Source organism: Grampus griseus, assembly GCF_964374135.1.
Source record: "Grampus griseus genome assembly, chromosome: 3".
Lineage (NCBI taxonomy): Eukaryota > Metazoa > Chordata > Mammalia > Artiodactyla > Delphinidae > Grampus > Grampus griseus.
Window position 1 is genome coordinate 124,746,703 of NC_139019.1, and position 20,925 is coordinate 124,767,627.

At 44.1% G+C, this 20,925-nt stretch overlaps 1 protein-coding gene across 1 annotated transcript in view; it reads left to right on the plus strand.

Moving 5' to 3' along the window:
- Window positions 1-20,925, plus strand: part of ABLIM3 (actin binding LIM protein family member 3) — a 144,684-nt gene that overhangs the window by 22,957 nt on the left and 100,802 nt on the right. The window contains exon 3 of the mRNA XM_082650673.1: window positions 18,719-18,856. Within this exon, the coding sequence (XP_082506799.1) occupies window positions 18,719-18,856 (138 nt within the window). The remainder of the gene's footprint in view (window positions 1-18,718; window positions 18,857-20,925) is intronic.

Sequence of the window (20,925 nt, forward strand, 5' to 3'; positions counted from 1 at the left end):
ACACAGCCATGCCCACTCATTTACATATTGTCTATGGCTGCTTTTATACTATCGTAGTGCAAAATTTTAATCCCTCCTTAAGGCTTTGTGTTTGTAAGAAGTCTTAGATCGCAAGTGACTAAAACCCGGATCAAACTAGCTCCAGTGGCTCCTGGGCCTTTGAATTCAAGGGAAGGTCTGGGTGGAATAGCTGCTCTTGGGATCCAAGTGGACTGTCTTCTCTAGTCCACACTGCCCTGGTCATGTCTACCGCACAGCTTGCTGCTGAGCTCTCTCCCTGATCACTTGGCCTAGTTAGCTCTTCCACCTTCACCGCCCATTTCCATTTCATTCCACCCACTCTGCTGAGCTCAGGTCTCTTTTCTGGTGCAGTGGATCCTGCAGCCATAGCATTGAGCACTAGACTTGGCAGCAGAAGTCCTGTGTTCTGGTCCTGACTGTGCTATTCAATACAAAAACGTGAAATAAGATGTTAAGACACACTGAAAATCAAAAAGCCCTCAATAAATTATAAGGAATTTCTTTTATTCTCTTAGTATCAAAGCATTTTTAAGCTGACAGAAGCACTAAAGTTTGTCTTATCCCGGTGGCCTGGGTGACAAAATGATCCATACATGTGTTTTACTTGACTCACATACTGTTCTTCTTTATTTTTTCTTTTCCAATATTTGAGCCAAGCTATAAAAAATGAGAGATTTTAGTTTAAAATCTAGATTTCTGGTTCCCCTGAGCTCATGTCCCCACATGGCAGGAGTCAGTCAAAATCGAGTAGGAACCATGCCTCTTTGGCCACCTCTCCCCCTCCCTTCATCATACTCCAGTCCACTCACTCATTTATATGACTTCCTACCCACTGAAGCTCCCTATTAATACGGTTATTCATCTGATTCTCAAAGATCTGATTCCTATTTGTAAAGCCACAGCCTCAGCCAGCTTCCACATGTAGGAGGCTCACTATCTAGAAAAGCCGCTCATTTCATCTCTGAGCAGCTCTGACTGTTGGGTAAGTTTTCCTTCCTCAGCATCCCAAAATAGGTTGGGATGACTTGCCCTAGGTCTCCCAGTGTGTTAGAGGATTAGAAGCACAGGTCTCAGGATGGCTCACTAAGCTAATGGTCTTTTTATCCCACCTGATAGAGGTGTGTTCTTTCTCACCTTCCTTACCCACTCACTAACCCCCAGTCCATTTTAGGGGTGGAGTGGTACAAACAAAACTGTCATTCAACATCAAGTTAATTTTTGACTGAAACATTTGGCTTTATAAATATTCTAAAGAACAGGAGTTGGCAAACTTTTCCTGGAAAGGGCCAGATAGTGAGGATCTTAGGCTTTGTATGTCCTTCGGGCTCTATTATAACTATCAATTCTGCCATCTTAGTGCGAAAGTAGCCATAGACAATACATACATGAATGGACATGGCTGTGTTCGAATAAAACTTTATTTACAAAGACAAGCAGAGGACCAGAATTGATTCTCTAGCCATAGTTTGTCCACTGTAGCTGTAGAGGTGTGTGCCTCTGCTGGTGTCCTGATACCTCCCATCTTGTAAGGGCTAACTCAGATGTGCCATTTCCAAGTAGCTTGCCCTGATTCCTCTGCAGGAAGTTATCTCTATAGCATTAGGATTCCTACAGTACAGTAGTTTTCACACATGTTTCAGGGACCCCTGAGAGTCCTGGGGGCCCTCTGAGTGGTCCACAGGATCAACATCATTTTTGTAACAATTCTAAGAAGTGTTTTGCCTTTTTCACTCTCAGTCTCTCATGAGGGTACAGTTGAGTTTTCCAGAGGTGATGTATGATGTAGTCACCACTGACAGCTAATGGAATGTATGCTTCTGTTTTTTGGTTTTTAAAAAATTCTTAGATATGACTCTAATATGATAAATATCAATAGATGTAAATCACCTAAACAAAAGCTCTTTGAGGTTCACAATAATATTTTCGGTGTGTATAGGAGTCCTGACACCAAAAAGTTTCCGACCTGCTGCCATTGTGATTTACTACAAAACAGTTATCTTGAAATATGGATTAGTCAGGTAGTCCTTACAGGAATGTAATTTTCTAGTAGGCAGGACCTATACTAACCATTGTGTTTCATGATTGCATATGAATTTGCACAGAGTAAGTTCATTTGTTTTAAAGGTGTTTATTGTAAATCTGCTGTATGCCAGATATTGTGCTTGGCATTAGGACTAGAGAAGTGGGCTCAGTAAACACCATCCCTGCCTTCATCAAGCTTAGAGTCTAATGGAGGAAACAAAGATTAAGCAAATAATCACAACTGATTATATCAGTACATACTGAAAAAATGCAGTCAAGGGAGAGTACCCAGGACTGTGAGAGCCAATAACAGTAGGGTTTGTACTGTTAAGGCAATCAGTGAAGGGCTTTGACCTGAGATCTGTGGGATGTAGGGGATCCATCTAAAGCAGGATTTCTCAACCTTGACACTATCTTGAACCAGATAGTTCCTTGTTGGGATGGGGAGGAGCTATATTGTACGTTATAAGATACTTAGCAGTATCCCTGGTCTCTACCAACTAGATGCCAGTAATACACACACACACACACACACACACACACACACACACACACACACACACACACACACACACACACACACACACACACACACACACACCCCCTCAGTTGTGACAATGAAAAATGTCTCCAGGCATTGTCAAATGACCCCTGGCAGGTGTGGATTAGGATTCACAGGGAGCAGGGAGGATTGCAGAATTGTCCCTGGTTGAGAACCGCTGATGTAGAAAAGATGTTTGGTAGGAAGGCCACTGTGGTACCCAGAGGAGAGCTACTTGTGGTTGGGCCAGGGCTGGTGGAGACGGAAATGAGGCTGAATGGGAGAGCTACATGACGGGTTCGTCTGCATGGCTTAGTGATGGATTGACCATGAGAGTGGCTTTGTGAAGGCCAACGAAGAGTTTCAGGGCTCATCACACTGAAGGACTGACTTTGGTTTGGGCAAGTGACACCATCACAAGCCGGCTCTGCAATGTCACGGTTACATTGCTCAGAATACACTAGAGGGACTTCCCTGGTGGCGCAGTGGTTAAGAATCCACCTGCCAATGCAGGGGACATGGGTTCGAGCCCTGGTCCAGGAATATCCCACATGCTGCGGAGCAACTAAGCCCGTGAGCCACAACTACTGAGCCTGTGCTCTAGAGCCCGCAGGCCACAACCACTGAAGCCCGTGTGCCTAGAGCCTGTGCTCCTCAACAAGAGAAGCCACCGCAATGAGAAGCCCACACACCACAGCGAAGAGTAGCCCCCACTTACCGCAACTAGAGAAAAGCCCCAGCGCAGTAATGAAGACCCAACGCAGCCAAAAATAAAAAAAATAATAAAAAAAAAAGAATACACTAGAGAGAGAGAGAGAGAGGAAACACTTCTGCTCGTCTCTTTGTCTGCATAGCCACCTGTGTTATTGATCTCTGCCTGAAGGAGGGTGACTAATAATAGACCAGAAACAGCTCTTCCTAAAAGAAATGACCATCTGCCAGGGCTGAGTGAATTAAACGTGTGTTTAATATAGCTGTATTAGGACATTATTTCAATGCCAATTGACTTTTTTAAACATTTGTGAAGGTTGGCAAACATATCATAGAAAATATATTTTGTAGTACTCAGAAGAATATTGGCACATTGTCTGTGACAGCACTTTGATACAAGTTAATATATCAGGATTTCTAAAATTCTCATCTCAGTGCCAAAAATTGTGTGAGTCTTCTAGTCCCCGACCTGAGGGTCTCAGCCTTTAAAGACTCTCCAGAGGAGCTTGTTTAAATTTTAAAGTCTGACTCAGTAGGTCTGTTATTGGGCCTAGGAATCTGCATTTTGGCAATCCATGCCCATCTCTGCCGACCCCCCAACCCCAGGGGATTCTGAAACAGGTGGTTAGCCGGTCACGTTGAGAAACACTCATGTAGCAAAAAGCACCACGAAGGGGCTTCCCTGGTGGCACAGTAGTTAAGAATTCACCTGCCAATGCAGGGGACATGGGTTCGAGCCCTGGTCGGGGAAGATCCCACATGCCGCGGAGCAACTAAGCCCATGCACCACAGCTACTGAGCCCACGTGCCACAACTACTGAAGCCCATGCGCCTAGAGCCTGTGCTCTGCAACAAGAAAAGCCACTGCAATGAGAAGCCCGCACACCGCAACGAAGAGTAGCTCCTGCTCGCCGCAACTAGAGAAAGCCCGCATGCAGCAACGCAGACCCAACGCAGCCAAAAATAAATAAATAAAATAAATTTATTTTTTAAAAAAATGGCGCCATGAAGGAATTTGTTCCAGTTTCACTTCCACCACTGACTTCTGCTGTAAGACCGCTTCGTCTCACCCCATCCCTGCTTGGCTAACTTTGTTCATCTCCAGAGTGGCTCCAGGAGGCTTTCCCTGATGGCCCGGATGACCCCATAGCACAGCCTTGGTTCCATAGAGTGCCTGCAGCAACAAGAGAGCCCCCAACTAAAAGTGGCTTAAACAATCTAGACACATCTGTTTTACAGAACAGCACGTCCAAAGAGGGGCAGATCCAAGGCAGGTTAATTCAGAGGTTTAGCATCATCTGCAAACCCCCAGATTCTTTCTATCTTGGGTGGCTCCCCTTAGAGTTCATCATGGGCACCAGTGCTGCAGTTCCAGCATCCCAAGTAGACAACCTCCAGAGGCCAAGAAGAGTGAAGAAAACCTTCCCAGGACTCCACAGCCCCACCTGATTTCTCCTCATGTCTCATTGGCCAGGAGTGTATCACATGCCTTTGCCTAAGTCAATCCGTTGGCAAAGGAATGAGAATACTAGAATCAGTTGTCACCAATCAAGATTCCTTCTCTAAGTCCAGGAAAGGTCACAACCATTCCTGAAAGACATGGCTGCTCAGGGGAGGATAAACAAAAATGGGTTTCCCCCAAAAGAGAGAGGTTCTCTTAGCAGATGAAGAGAGGAATGGCTATTGGGAAGGCGTCAATCATGTCTGCTATAATCATCCTCCTCTCTTGAAGCACTTTTCCCACCGTTTCCCCTGCTGGAGAGTGAGTCATGTGAGGGCAGGGACCAGGTCCACCTGGTCCATCGTGTCCTCAGCAAGATGCTGTGGGCCATGTTTAGCTACATGAGGTCCAGCATGAAGTGGTCCTGGAATGTCTTTAATTTAAATTGATAGCAGATTATGATTTAGATGGAAATTGAGGACATAAAGTAATTTGTTGCAATTGATGAAACCCCAACTCAAACTGGCTCATTTTTTTTAAAGGAGCTGAGCTATATAGGTTTGTATAATTGGGAAGTTCAGAAGCACGGTGGCTTCAGGCCCATCTTGATCCACAGACTCAATTGATGCATTCAGGGACCTGTTCATTCTCTCTCCATCTGAATGATGCTTTCTCTCGACCCGAGGATAGGATGGGGCCAGGGGTCTTAGACTGACTCCTCCTGGCTTAGCAAGCCAGATGGCTTCTGCAAAAGCTCCTGTAGAAAAACTCCAGAGAGGATTAAGTCACGTGCCTGCCAATCACATGGAAAGAAGATTGGGGTTGCCTGGGTGGCCAGACCCGTGCTCCTTTCTAATCTGTGTTGGAATAGGTTCAGCCCACCTAAAACCCACAGATTGGGTTCCCCATGGGAAAGAGAGGTTATATTGCCAGAAGAAGCAGAGAGCAGATGCTGAAGAGGCAAAACAACAGATGTCCACTACATTTATGGATGAAAAAAAGCAGTTTGCAGGGCATGATACATGGGCCAAACCGTAACTGAGAACTACTTGCTGATACACACAGAACGTAACTATTTTCCCCTCCTACCCTGGACCGTACAAATTCAGTTTGAAACTTTGAATGAAGCTTTGTCTCCTAAAGATAAAAAAGCAGCTTTTGTTTGTTGATTTTTAGGGAGGATCTTTATTTTTATTAATTTTTTTATCTCAAAAGAAAGTGTATTCTTTGTCTTGCCTCCTGTTATCTTTTGGTCTTTTATTTCTCTCTTTTTCTTGGTTACTGTGTATCTTGACTTCTTTGACCCACATATCATATATCAACAACCTACTAAAAAATATAGAAATGACATCTTTTCATGGTGCTTTCTCCAAGTTTTTTCTTTCTCTCTCCTCCCCCAATCAGAAATAATTCATAAAAATCTTAGCGTTTCGTGTATCTCTCTGATTTTTGTATCTTTCTCATTCTTTAACAACTCGTACCTTAGACTGTAGCATTTAGGGATATATTTTATTCATTTATTCATTTGGCAGGTATGAATTGAGTGCCTCCTAGTAGCAAGTGCTGGGTGTAGCATTAGAGATACAATTTTTTTTAAAATCTCCCCGACTCCATCCCGGAATTTCCTGTGGAATAGGAGATTTGTTTACTTAATCTTTACATTTCCACAATATTTAGCTTCATTTGTTAATTCTTACAACTATCATTATTATTATTATAGCAAACTTTGACTTAGCATGTAAGAACATACCAGACAATGTGCTTGGAATTTTATGTATATTGTTTCTCCTTTCAAAAATTCTGAAAGGTAAATACTATTATCCCCATTTTACAGATGGGGAAACTAAGGCCCAGTGATACAGCACCTTGCCCAATATCATACAACCTGGATTTGAACCCAGATCTGACAGGTTCCGGAGCCTCTTCTCTCTCCAGCTCACAGAAACTACTCCATAAATGCCCCATAGAGCAATGAAAATTTGCTTCTGTTTTTCTGTGAAAGTTAGGGTTTTGATACAGCACCTTGCAGGATGGACTCTGAGTTGTGAATCCTATAATGAGGATAAATCTGAAGGGGGCCCACTCTTCATCCTAAATCTTCTTGTGATCACTGGCAGACATCTTTGAGACTATGTCCATTTGTCCCCAACCCATATATCCACAATTTCAAATACATCTCTTTGAAGGGCCTTGGTTTCTTCATTGGCAAGACTGTAAGCCTTGTTGTAAATCAGGAATGTCTAATAGAACATTCTACAATAATGAAAACATTTTTTTTTTCTGTGTTATCCAAAAGAGTTCCCACTAGCCACACGTAGCTATTGAGTACTTGAAATGTGGCAAGTGTGGCTGAGGAACTGAATTTTAACTTTTTAATATTTTAACGAATTTTAATTTGAATAGTTATATATAACTAATGGCTACCGTAGTGGACGATGCAAACCTAGAATAATCTTTATCATTCTTTTCACTTCTGATAATATACATATTATTGGGTTGCAAACAACATTTTTTAATAAAATGGCATAAAGTATTGAAATGGAAAGGAATAGAAAAAGGAAAGAAAATATCAGTACATATTACGTGTACTAAGAATAAGTTTTGTTTGAGAAACATTTGTGTCACATATTTGTGTACTGGGTCATTTTGCAAAATTAATTGTTTCCAGTGGGTCATGGTTAAAAAAAAGTTTGGAAACCTCTGTTTGTCCCTGAGTAATGTCACCGAGACCTTGAGAGTAACATGCTTATATGTGCTCCCTTGTCCAGCCTGGGGCTGTGCAAGACCTCATTTCAGAAATAATTCTGTTCTTCCAGATCCTACAGGCATGTGGTGGGCATGTGACTTCTCTCGATGGTAATTGGAAATGACTTTGTGGTCCTCTATCTGTTTGGATGCAGAGATCCCAAACAGGTGGCCCACAGGCAGAATCCAGCTCCCACAGACAGGCCTCTTTGGGACCTTGATGTGTTTTTGCAAGACAATAATCCGCTGAGGCCGGGTAGCAACTTCCCCTTCCCGTGGCCCAGTTTCTCCAGTTTGGTCCCCTTGGGTGGATTTTTCACTGACTTTACCTGCCTGGCCCCTGAGGTATTTTGTGTTGCAACTCTGTTAATAGGTATAGACTACTGGATCTGAAAGGAAACTGAGAGATCACAGAATGCAACCCTTTCACTTTATAGTTGGGAAAACAGTGACCCAGAATTGGGGAGTTCCCTGCCTGAGACCTCACCAAAAGTTAATGGCAGAGTAAAGACTAGATGGAAGTGGTTCCCTCTGACAGGCAAGAACCAGATATTAAGAGAAATCTTAGGAGGAGAGAAAGAGAGAGGGAGGGAGGGAGGAGGGAGGGAGGGAGAGAGAGGAGAGAGAGAGAGAGATGAAGAAAAAACAAGGAAGGAAGGTAGGAGGGAGGGAGGGAGGAGGGAGGGAGGGTGAGAGAGGAGAGAGAGAGAGAGAGATGAAGAAAAAACAAGGAAGGAAGGTAGGAGGGAGCGAGGGAGGGAGGGAGATAAAGAAAGAAGGAAAAAGAAAGGGTGGGAGGGAGGAGGGTGGAGAGGAAGGAGATGGGGTATAGTGGAATGATAGTAAGCCATCCTCTCAGCCCTGGGGAAGAGAGGGCCTGACCAGCGGGTCAGATTTCTGCAAGGGGAGCCCCTCTGGTGGTATAATCATGCTGGAGGGGCTTCTAGTGAGTGGATGACTGCAGAGGCCATGGGGGGAGCCTGTAGAACTTTGAGCCATGGGATAAGCACTTTAGACACCAAAATGGGGGCTGGGGGGAGGTGTCTGGTCTCCAGGAGACCCGCACCTTCTCAGAATTGAGGCTGCGTGGGCTGGCTTTGAGAATTCCCTGACTTGTGTCACCTACAGCTCATTTTGACCTGCCCTGCAAGCTTCATTGATCTGAAACAAGGCATTTTCCTGCTAGTCCAGGTGGGGCCAGCATGTTGGGGACCCTGAGCGAGTTTCTCCTTTCTCTGAGCCTCAGGGCTGTACCTGTGAAGGTGGGAATGTGGATGAGATGGGACAGGAGGTGCCCTGGGGACTACCTTGGGGAGAGACGGGTCACAAGTAGGTGGCACACCAGGCCCTACCCCAGGGCAGTCACAGCACCTCTGGAGCCCTAGGCCCCTAGGCGGGGATCACAACGCCATGCCTTCAAGGCCTGGCAGCGCAGGAGAGAAGCTGGCCAGAGGTGAGGCAAAAGGAAGACTCAGGAACAGCTGTGCTCTGGAAGGATTTAAGAACAAACACCAGGCCTCCCAAGTAAAGGTGTCTGGGAGCCACATCCAATGCCAGCAACCCTGGTGTGAGGGATTTCCCTGAGTGACCACCAGGCCATCATGTGTTTGCATTCCAAGCATGGTTTGCAATGGAATCAGTATAACCTAGAGGCCATCTCATCATTTCAATAAAGGATTCATAGCTTTGAAAAAAAAGAGGGAAACCTCTAGACATACAGATGTTTTCTACACGCTCTCTGCTCTGATACTGAAAATCTGTAAGTTAAGGGGAACCCGGGTGACAGCTGCTATTCCTTGGATTTCCCCACAACATATCAGAGATTGATGGCCTGCCAGAGTCTCAGGAAGCAAACATTGTATAAGTATTAAAACCTCTGGCCCAGAGGCCAAGGGACTGAGTCACTCAAAGCACAAAGACAATTGCTGGCTTCCTGAAGTTCCTCTATTTCCAACACGGTTTCCAGGGCCCCAGACGAAACCCAAATAGTAGTTTTCAGATAAGGAAAAGGTGGAAAGGGTGCCACAAGGCCTCAGTGTGGGGCAGCACTGTTCTCCCTGTTAGGGATACCTGGCCAGGTCTCCTTTCCCTCAGGAGATGCTGAGCAAAGGATACCCTGCTGGAGATGCCCCGAGGAGAGGAGAGAAAACTGAGCCTCTCCTAGTCCTACCGATGCCTGGTTAGGCATCTAACATGTACGTGTGGTGTGACTTCAGGCAGATTAGTTAACCTCTCTATGCCTCAGATTCCCCATACACAAAGTACAAAATATATAAAATAGATCATATGGTGTCTGTCTCATGGAGTGGTTGTGAGAATTAAATGAGATGGTAGGTATGAAGCTCAGGGCCCGGCACATAGTAATTGCCTAATTCATGTTAACTGTTAGCTATTTTTACAGCTCCCAGAGTCTCTGACTGGGGGCTTGGTAAAGGTATCGAGGGACAGAGTCAGCAGTGACAAGAGAATTGGTGTTAATTGACAGGAGCCACTCCAAAGTGGGAAAAATGCCAAGGCTGGTAGACACCTTGGGATTTTTCCCCTTCTCCATCAAATCTTGTCTATTCCTCAGTCATTCTTACACAGCTCTGTATATTATATTCCTAAAACCCCATGACCAAGTGTAGCAAGATGATAGTTTTGAAATATTCACTGACATTTCCCCCTCCCAGCCCTCCTGAGCCTTCCCCCTCTTCAGGGAGCGAGGCCTCAGGGCCTGGATGGGCAGCAGAAGGCAGAGACAAAAGGGGTCTCTTCCTGGCTTTTGGATTTCAGAGGTCTGTGCCCTTAGATCAGGAAGGATTTATCTCAAAGTTAAATGTTCTAGAGAAACCGTAAATTAGGGAGGGCAGAAAGGGCTCCTTTACTCACAGCTAACAAACTTCATTGCCTGGCTCACAGGTGGGGAGGAGAATCTCAAAGAAGTGAGAACACGGGTCTCATTGAGTCCTTAGAAAGAGACCCTGTGCACCTGCCCTCTGAGCCAAGGCGGGGACACGAGCCCCAGTGAACAGGACGGGGTGGGGGAGCAGAGGGCCAAACTCACCGAAACTTAGTTTCTGCTTGTCTTGAAGTAGGAACCAAGTTGAGTTATAAGAAAGAAATGAGTTTGTTTTTGTCTTATCTTAAAGTGTTTGATTGAATTCAATTGGAAGTATACAGTTTTGAGTTTTTTACAATGAGATTAATATAGAAAAAAAGTGAAAAGTTAATTCTATGACATTACACCCGGGTCGACTTTCTGAATTTGCAAAATGAGTAACGAGTATGCAGTTCTCATTTTATCAAGTGACTGCACTAACGAGTGAGAAATACATCAATCCCTTTGTGGACCTCAGCTCAGATTTCCTGGCCCATGATGCTCATCCTGGGGAAGGCCGTCTGGGTCTAGCCCAGGTCCTCTCTGCTGTAGCGATAGCGTGGCAGCTGGCTGTTAAGCAAGAGCAGTCTGTCTGGCCAAGAGCGTGCAGTTCTGACACATGTCCTGACAACACGTTGCTGAGGAAGGCGGCACGAGCCATGTTGCCAGCTGCACGCCATGACCATGGTACACGCTGTGGAGCCTGGCAGAGGGAGGCTATGGAGGAGTTTCTGTTGCAGCAAAGGTTTTACAACATCGTCTTGGGGTGACAGACTGTTTTACTGACCTGCTGACATGAGAAACTGTGGCCAGGCCGGGGCCATCTGTGAGGTTCCCAGAGAGCGCCTGCTTCTGCTCTGCTGCAGCTGCCAGCACCTGCAGAGCCTGCCTGTCTCAGGGCACCCAGATGCCCACCTGTCAGGCTGTCCCTGCCCATGCCAGGGAAGCCGCTCAAGGCTGATAGCCCCTGGCCCCGGGGCAGCAATCACAGTTTCCTCATCGTCTGCCAGAGCGGCTGATTTACTGTTCCCAGTTTCCTGGTCTGTATGTTAGTACCCTCCATCATTATTCTTAAATCTTTGTAAAATTCATGTGTGTGTGTGTGTGTGTGTGTGTGTGTGTGTGTGTGTGTGTGTGTATTCAACTGGGCAATGGATGATTACTGTTGAGGGAAAAAAATTAGATACCCTTTTTGCCCACCCCCCAGAGCCTACTTCCTCCCCAGAGGTAGCCACTGTTGGCTCTTCTGCATGGCAGGCAGTAGGGCTTAGTGGAGCACAGGTTCTAGAGTCAGACTTCCTGGGTCCAGATCCTGCCTCTGCCATTTACTAACCGTGTAACCTTGGACAAATGACCTCAGTTTTCTGGGTCTCCATTTCCTCATCTGAAAAATAAAGATGATAATAATAATAGCTCCTCCTGAATTATGAAAACTCAGTAAGATGACATATGTAAATTGCTGAGCACAGTTCCTAATGGAATAATAATATCTGTTATTATCCTCCCAGACTTTCCCTTATGCATTTACCCCTCTAGTTTCTTCATGCATGTCTTCCATTCCAAACTCTCTCCTATGCTTTTGCATCTTGGAACACTGATCCCCAGCCCACCTGTTGTAATGTTAAACCTCAGCTCTAAGAGTCTGGTTCCAGGTATTCACATGAGGAGCATAGATGTAATGACACAATGAGATGACACATGTGTGACCCTTTGGGGTTACCAGAAGCAGCTCTCACCGTCTTCCTATCAGAGTTTTCAGAAAACAAATTACTCACTTATTCAAAGTATGCACAGACAACAGGCACGCTAACACATCCCCCTGGAAACAGCAGATGTGCCCAAAATACACCACCCCAGGAAAACATAGATCATAGCCTCTCATTCCCACAACAGGAAACACCCAATTCACACATTCCTCTGCAGGATATATCAAAAGCATGTCAGCCACCCACCTCTGCAGCTCAAACCTATAAACAGACAGAGTTGGAGATGGGGGAGAAAAAAGGAGGTTGCTTTTGGTGGAATGGGTTGCAGCCAAGGGCATTTTTCTTGACAGCAGGGAGGGAAAACCAGAAAACCTTTGCCCAAGCTGGACTGGTCCAAAAACGGATCTGACAATGTTCAAGCAAAGCTCAGTGGCAAGCTGGTAGGGGTAGTAATTTAGAAAGAACTCTTGCATTGAGTAGGAGGTAGGGGTACATGGCTTTGAAGATTCTTTAATATTAACTATTGCTTATACTTATGGAGCCCAAGTGACATGCCAGGCAGTGTACTAAACACTTTTATATTGCTTAGGTAATTTCATACTCACAAATGACCGGAGTTATTCCCACTCTAGAGATGAGCAAGCTAAGACTGGTCTCACATAACTTGGCCAAGTGGCAGGGCTGCAACACAAACGCAGCCCTCCTGACTCCAGCATCTACACCCTTGACCTCTGTGCCGTGAGCTTCTTCGCACCGCTTCCCACACAGAGATCCCGCATCTCGGTGGTCTTACACAGGAAACAGGATCAGTGCCGTGTGTTCTGATTCAACTCCAAAATCAAATTGAAGGGCCTGTTTCTGAACTACCAGATAACTCTTATAGCCAGACCCCACCCTAACCTTTCAGACGGATAGCTTTCTACCTGTGAAATGCCTGGATCCTCACTTGCGTCTCCTCCTGGGTCTTTAGTGAATACCTGTGAACACACTAAGAGTACTCTGGGAGCTGGCGGCATGTGACAGCTGCTGTACCCGGTTGTTTTCCTGGGCCCCAGGCTGTTGCGAGCTCATTGCTGAACCGGTTGATGCTCTGCTTGATGTTTCACTGTTCAGACAGAAGCTCCACTGTTTTTATTACACTTCCAGCCAATTATTCACAGTTGTTATACTGTCTCCACATCAGTTTTGTCACTCTTTTAATTATACCCCACCCTTGCGTAGGTGCTTCTACCTTTTAAAGACTATTTTATAAAGACGACTCAATTAGGATGTGGGAACACTTTTATCTACAAGGTTAAGTGACCCTCAGAAGAGGAAAAAACATGGTGCAGGCACTACATCAGTAAAGAGAACATAACTTAGGTCGCATTGTTTTTGAGAGAGGAATCATGCCATTATCTGCTTTTAAGAGAGACTAATAAATCTGATAAGATACAGCACAGTCTAGTTTAAAAGCGGGAGAAAGTTAATGGAGAAAAGAAAGGATGGAGGGAAAGAAAGATGTACAGCAAAGGACACACAGAGACAGAACCAGTTTTCAGTTGGAGGAAATTTTATAAATCATTTTGTCCAATCTCCTTTGTGACTAAGGACGCAATTGAGGCCAGAGAAGTTACAGGATTTGCCCAATCCTGTATAAAACTAGGTGACTGCAGAGAGGAGACCCCCAGCACTACCCATCAGAGAGAGAAACACAAGATGAGGAACGACAGAGGGAGAGAGGAACGGCCAGGTAGAGGAACTGGATGCTGAATTTGTTTCCTGCTATCGTTCAACTCTCGTGCTCCTTTTAACTTCAGAGGGGCCAGTAACCCCTCCCCTTCCAATATGTTGTTTTGTTCCAGCAGTTTTAAATTATCTTGGTAATGTTTGGGGAAGAGTTTTACTTGCAAATTTAGTTGTGGAATTAAGATGTATTTTCTCATCTTTAGAACACTAAAGATTTGGTAAGCATGTAGAAGAATACCTAATGTTTCAGACCCTTAATTTTTTATTATTATTATTATTATTTTTTGGCCTTTCGCGGGCCTCTCACTGCTGCGACCTCTCCCGCCGCGGAGCACAGGCTCCGGACGCGCAGGCTCAGCGGCCATGGCTCACGGGCCCAGCCGCTCCGCGGCATGTGGGATCTTCCCGGACTGGGGCACGAACCCACGTCCCCTGCATCGGCAGGCGGACTCTCAACCACTGCACCACCAGGGAAGCCCCAGACCCTTAATTTTTAATCTCATAGTCATTGACCAGCTGATTTTCTTTCGTAAAAAATTGTACTGGGGACTTCCCTGGTGGCACAGTGGTTAAGAATCCGCCTGCCAATGCAGGGGACATGGGTTCAAGCCCTGGTCCGGGAAGATCCCACGTGCCGCGGAGCAACTAAGCCCGTGCGCCACAACTACTGAGCCTGCGCTCTAGAGCCCACGAGCCACAACTACGGAGCCCACATGCCACAACTACTGAAGCCTGCGTGCCTAGAGCCCATGCTCCACAGCAAGAGAAGCCACTGCAATGAGAAGCCCACGCACTGCAACGAAGAGTAGCCCCCACTCTCAACAACTAGAGAAAGCCCATGTGCAGCAGGGAAGACCCAGTGCAGCCAAAAATTAAATAAATGAATAAATAAATTTATTTTTAAAAAGTATACTGATAGCCATTGTCAACTGATTATCTTGCTTTTATTCTTGGAAAGATTAAGATTGTTCAGTCTTACAGCACCTGAAAAATTGTCCTTTTAAAAAACAATCAGTATTTATTTCACTGCGCAGAAGCTTTTGTCTCCAGATCAAATTCAGGATGGGTGAATGTGTGTGTAACTGGTTCTTATTGCAAATTATTTTTAAATACAATTTTTAAACTCTTCAGGGATAAAAAGAAATAACTTAAGTCTGAGGTGGTATTCCCAAATTAATTCATACATGTTATTTTTGTATAAATAGGATTCAACCAAGTTTAATTTCTTCATTCTTAATGCAAGTTCCATTTGTGAAACTATAAGGCTATCGTGTCCACTATGGCAACAACTAGTCACATGTGGCTATTGCAATGTAAATTTATGTTAATTAAAATTAAATTAAAATTTCAGTAGCTCAGTCACACTAGCCACATTTCAAGTGCCCAATAGCCACATTTCACGTGCCCAATAGCCACATATGGCTAGTGATTATTATATTGGACAGCGTAGATATAGAACATTTCCATATCTCAGAAAATTCTATTGGACATCACCGCTTAAGGACTAGTAACTGGGAATGACTCTCCTGGGTACACTTTTTGGCCAACTAACATGAAACAGAAGCCAGAGTTTCCTTGCGTGCGTTTTAGAAATATAGCACATGACCCATATGTCTAAACTTGGTAACTTCATGGATTATTTCACAAGTGAGAAGAGCTAATGTCCTTTGAGGCTTTGAAGAACGAATGTCCTGCTTTCAAATGTTGCTCTCAAGGATAGGCAGTTCCTAACACAAAGCAGTCTAAAACTTCATGTATAAGTCAGTTTGGAATTCAAAAGACATTTGCCCATAGATAAATATTGTAAATCACATGACTGAATTTTAGTACTTTGAGATAAAAATTAATGGAAATAATAACCAGCAGAAAATCAACAGTAAAATTTTAGAGTTTCAGAGGGTGTTATAGATTGGAGGGAAGAGATATCACCGCACCACCACCCCCATACACACACACAATAAGGTTAGATTAAGTTGCTGACTTAACTGAGAATACAAAATCTTACTGAAAATGAGGTGGCTTCCAGGGCAAGAGCAGATGTGGCATATCTCAGTGGAGCTTCCCGTGATCCCCAGAGTTCCTATTGGCACTGTCTGGATAAGGAAAGGTCTTCACATGTCCGTAAGCTGAAATCATGCTACACCGTTGACCTTTTATAGTCATGGCTTACATCAGCAATCTCGAAGAACTCACACCAACAATGCATGCATTTCTGTTTATGGGACTATTTATAAACGTCAGACATTTGTGGACTCTGGTCACAGTCAGCATCACCATAACAGCACCCTCATCCTGAAGGGAGCAGTAGAGTTAGGGCTGGGAGCCCGTGGGTACTCTGCCCCAGAAAGTCTGTTTTCCCAATCCATCCCCTCACTCTGATTTTATGGCTTTTTATTTGAATGGTTCAAAGATTGAGTTTTGACTGAAAACCATGATCACTAATCCATCTCCCCAGAAAATCAAATTAGAACAATTTAATTGATCTTGCTCGTTCTTGAACAATAAGGTGGGATCAATTAGAAGAGGTAGATGAAAGTTTGCGTAGTGATTCTGGAGGAACTTTGGATACTTTCAAGAGCTCTCATTATTGATGGTGATGATTATACTATTCCTATTTTATTTTCAGACTCAGCTTTGTTTCCCTTAGCAGTAGTAGATCATTACATTGCTCATATAAATAGAATCTATATTTTTCTCCAAAATTGGGGGGAGGGGGGAGACGGGAGAGTGAAATATATTCCAGGGGACATTAAGCAGGAATCAGAAAAAGAAGCAAAGGAGACAGGACTAAGGAGAATGTTTGTGGATATTCTGGGGGTGGAGAAAGATTGCTCTGAGCTCTGGGGAGGATGTGATGGTCATGATACCAGTGGAGCACTGGATACATTTGTGGAGCACTTCATGCACGTTTTGAAATGCTTTACATGTATTAACCCATTTACTGAGTTAATTAATATTTTAGTTAACTAGCTAACTCATTTAACTTTTGTCTTAAATTTAAGACAGAAAAAAAAAACTTAGGGACATGAACTCCTTGAGAGAAAGACTGTAAGAAAGGTATTATTCTCCCACCTCAGATAGCAATGTTTTCAGCAATAGTAGTTTCAGGGCTAAGCAACCAGGTCTTTGCCCTACCGTGCACTTATGATTCAAGATGTGGGAGGTAATCGAAAGTCCTGCTTTCCTGTTCCTTGACTTTAAAAGGAGGAGGGTGGATGAGATCAGTTATGGAGATCATCTTTGAGAATCTGAAAAAAGCTGTAGGATAATGTATATAACACCAAATTTTATATTTCATAAGAGAGAAATATTAGATATCAGGTGTATCAGTCAGGTATGCTACAGTAACAAAAAAATCTTAGAAGATATGCCATCAAATATTCCTCCTGGCTCATGATAGATGTTCATCCTGGGTTAGCTTAGAGCTCTGCTCTAGGATTTCTCAGCCAGGGATCCAAGCTGAGGCATCCTGCACACCATCTGGGGGTACCAGTGGCTGCTGGGCTATGGGAAGGCAATATGGCAGATACCATACTGGCTCCTAGGGCTTCCAGTTGGAAGTGACACACAATGTCCATCCACATTTCGTTGCCAAGCAAGACACCACGTGCCAAGAATAAAAGATTGAAATTTCGGTGAACAGACACAACAGCTACCACACTAGGTCAAGAACCCTTGAACTAGGTGACCTCTAGGTTCCTTGGCAGTTCAAGGTTTCTGTGAGTCCAGGTTAACTTATATTATGCTTATTCAGAGTTTAGCCAGTAAGTCTACATGTCTAAATGCTAGACACCAATTCCCCTCCAATCAAGTGGTCATCCTTATAGTTAGGACAAAAGTGAGCCTTATCCTAATAGGGTATGAGCAGAAGTTTGTGGACTGTTGCTACAGCCTTGAGTAAAAATTGAGGAATTGAGTGGTTCTCTCCCTGGGGCCCCTAGGGACTTCCTCCAAGAGAGAAGATTGGGTTCCTCACTGGCAAAGTTATCTCAGCAGTTTATATATAATGCGATTGGACCAGACAGCTATTAATATCCCTTCCAACCCTGAAATTTTATGTTCTAGACAGGTGCCTACTATTATTAAATGCTAGATGACCGGATTATAGAATGGTCAAGCAAAGTATATTTCAGGGAAAGGAAGTCTAGAAAAGTAGCCATGAGAAAAATCTAAGCAAGAGATCAGTAGCCTCAAAAGGCAAGTACAGGTCTGCAGCATCATCAAATGCTGACCATAGCACTGCAGTCCCAGTGACTTCAGCCCCTTCATAGTCTCCACCAGCTCTTTCTTCTTAACTATACACATGTGACATTTTCTCAATGTTACGGAAAGTGCTGTTCAAAGGCAGTTGTAAGGTGAGTCGCCTCATCAACTTCCTTCCAACTACAGTGCCTCCCTTCATGCCTTTATAGAAAGTCAACTACCATTGTCCATCCTCATTTTATAGACGTATAAACTGAGGTGCCGAGAGGGACTGTATCTTGCTCAACAAAAAGGCCATTTGGAGGCAGAGTCAGCCACCCATTTCCTTGAGACCCAGGAGTCAATGGCAAGACCTAAATTCCCTTTGCTTGGGGCCTGGTATTGATCCAGAGATCTCCCAAGAAATAGTATTTCTGGATCATTTACCTTGAAATACTCAACTTCCTCTTTTATTTTTCTTCATTTGTGAATTTGGCCTCCGTTATTGCAAGAAAAGGTTATGCTCACTCGTAAGTGTCTGCCTACTTAAGGAGATTTATGGACTCATATCTTAATGCCATTCACCTTCTAAAGATGTCTTAGCTTGGCATACTCAGCCTGATGATGTATTGAAGGTATTTTGCTAATCATTGTCACCCTTTCTGCTTTTTCTGCCAGTTAAGATTATAATCATTTCTTATGGCAGACTTTTTAAAGAATAAGGACCTTCTGGATGGTGATCTCTTTGTTTCTCTTTACAGTTCCTTATCAGCAGAATCCTTACAATCCCCGGGGCAGCTCCAGTGTCATCCAGTGCTATCGATGTGGAGACACCTGCAAAGGGGAGGTGGTTCGCGTCCACAATAACCATTTCCACATCAGATGCTTCACCTGTCAAGGTAGGAGGCCCAATCTCCCAACACCCTTCTCAGATTCCTCGCCATGCTCTCACCCCAGGACATGCCATGGGGCAGGCAGAACAGACACAGGCAATTGAGATACCTGCAAAGGCCTAAAATGACCTTCCTTGAGCCAGTAATGAGAATTCTCCCTTCAGCGGCATGGCGTGAAGAGGGAGGGTAGAGTGAGGGAAGCCGTGGGATATGGGGGGGGTGGGGGAGAAAGGGAGCCTGGTGACCCCAGAGTGGAAGCACTGACCCAGAAGGAAAAAGGCAATCCTGCAAGCTTATCTTACACATCTGAGAAGACTACTGGCTTGTGCCTATAAATCAGTTTGAGAGCCAATGAAAGAGCAAGCTGTCACGGCTAAAATTTGGCGTGGCTCTGACGTGAGTGTGACAATCCTCAGAGGTTAGGTTTCACAAGGGAGAAGGTACGTCTTGACTTTGGTAAGGTTTGCAATTTGGGAGCAGATGGACGCTGCGTTACCTCTAATTGTGACAGCTTACCCATGGCTAATTTATAAAACCTTAGCTCAACCCAGCTAAGCATTCCCAAAGGAAGAAGGCTCACTAGCAGCAGGAAAACAGGGACTCGGCTGAAGGAGCCCGGAGAGCCCTCCGGCCCAAACAGGACAACACTCCCTCCCCAGTGTCCCTGTCTAATGCCACTCCAGCCTCCACTTCTTGAACTTTGCTTCCAGGCTTCCTGTTCCACAGAGAATCCATTCTGATGTTGGATTGCTCTGTGAGTTTAGAAAATGTTTGACCTCAAACCTTTAACTTCCACTTGGTTTTAGATTTGTCCTCATGGGGTTTGATGAGCGCTTTATGGTTGCTTTTCCCAGTGGCTGCCCTTCACATACTTGTAGCCAGGTCTGCCCCACATACACAGTTATATTGCAGGTCCTTAAACTGGGCCTCATCTGAAATGATTCCAACTTGTATAATCATCCTGAAGTCTTCTTCCTTGATCCGTTCTGGTTTGTAACTATCATCCCTAAAGCCTACTGCCCAAAACAGACCATACTTCTCAAGGTCTGCCAAATACAGCAAGGACTACATTTCTTTAATGTGACTGATATTGAATGAACTTCCCGAGAAGCCACTTCACACCACTGATGTATATTGAATTTAAGGTCAGCTGAAACCCCCAGATCTGTTCATTTTAGTATCTGCTACTGAACTTCAGCCTCATGTATCTGAGATTGACTTCCTCTGCCATCATTAAAGTTGCAAATTTCCTTCCCCAGGATCTAACTGGACTCTTCACTGAGCAAATAAATCTCATATTCATATTCCCTAATTTATTTATAGAAGCTTATATGGGGTATATTTTAATTGTGTGGCTTTTATTTCATTTTATTTTTTTAATTTTTATTTTATATTGGAGAATAGTTGATTTACAATGTTGTGTTACAGCAAAGGTGGAGAGCAAAGGGATTCAGTTCTACATATATCTATTCTTTTTCAAATTCTTTTCCCATTTAGGTTATTACAGAATATATTTTTAATACATCTTTATTGGAGTATAATTGCTTCATAGTACTGTGTTAGTTTCTGTTGTACAACAAAGTGAATCAGCCATATTGCATACATATATCTCCATATCCCCGCCCTCTCGAGCCTCCCTCCCACCCTCCCTATCCCACCTCTCTAGGTGGTCACAAAGCACCGAGCTGATCTCCCTGTGCTATGCGGCTGCTCCCCACTAGCTATCTGTTTTACATTTGGTAGCGTATATATGTCGATGCCACTCTCTCACTTCGTTCCAGCTTACCCTTCCCCCTCCCTGTGTCCTCAAGTCCATTCCCTACATCTGCGTCTTTATTCCTGTCCTGCCCCTAGGTTCTTCAGAACCATTTTTTTTTTTTTAGATTCCATATATATGTGTTACCATACAGTATTTGTTTTTCTCTTTCTGACTTACTTCACTATGTATGACAGACCCTAGGTCCATCCACCTCACTACAAATAACTCAATTTTGTTTCTTTTTATGGCTGAATAATATTCTATTGTATATATGTGCCACATCTTCTTTATCCATTCATCTGTCGATGGACATTGA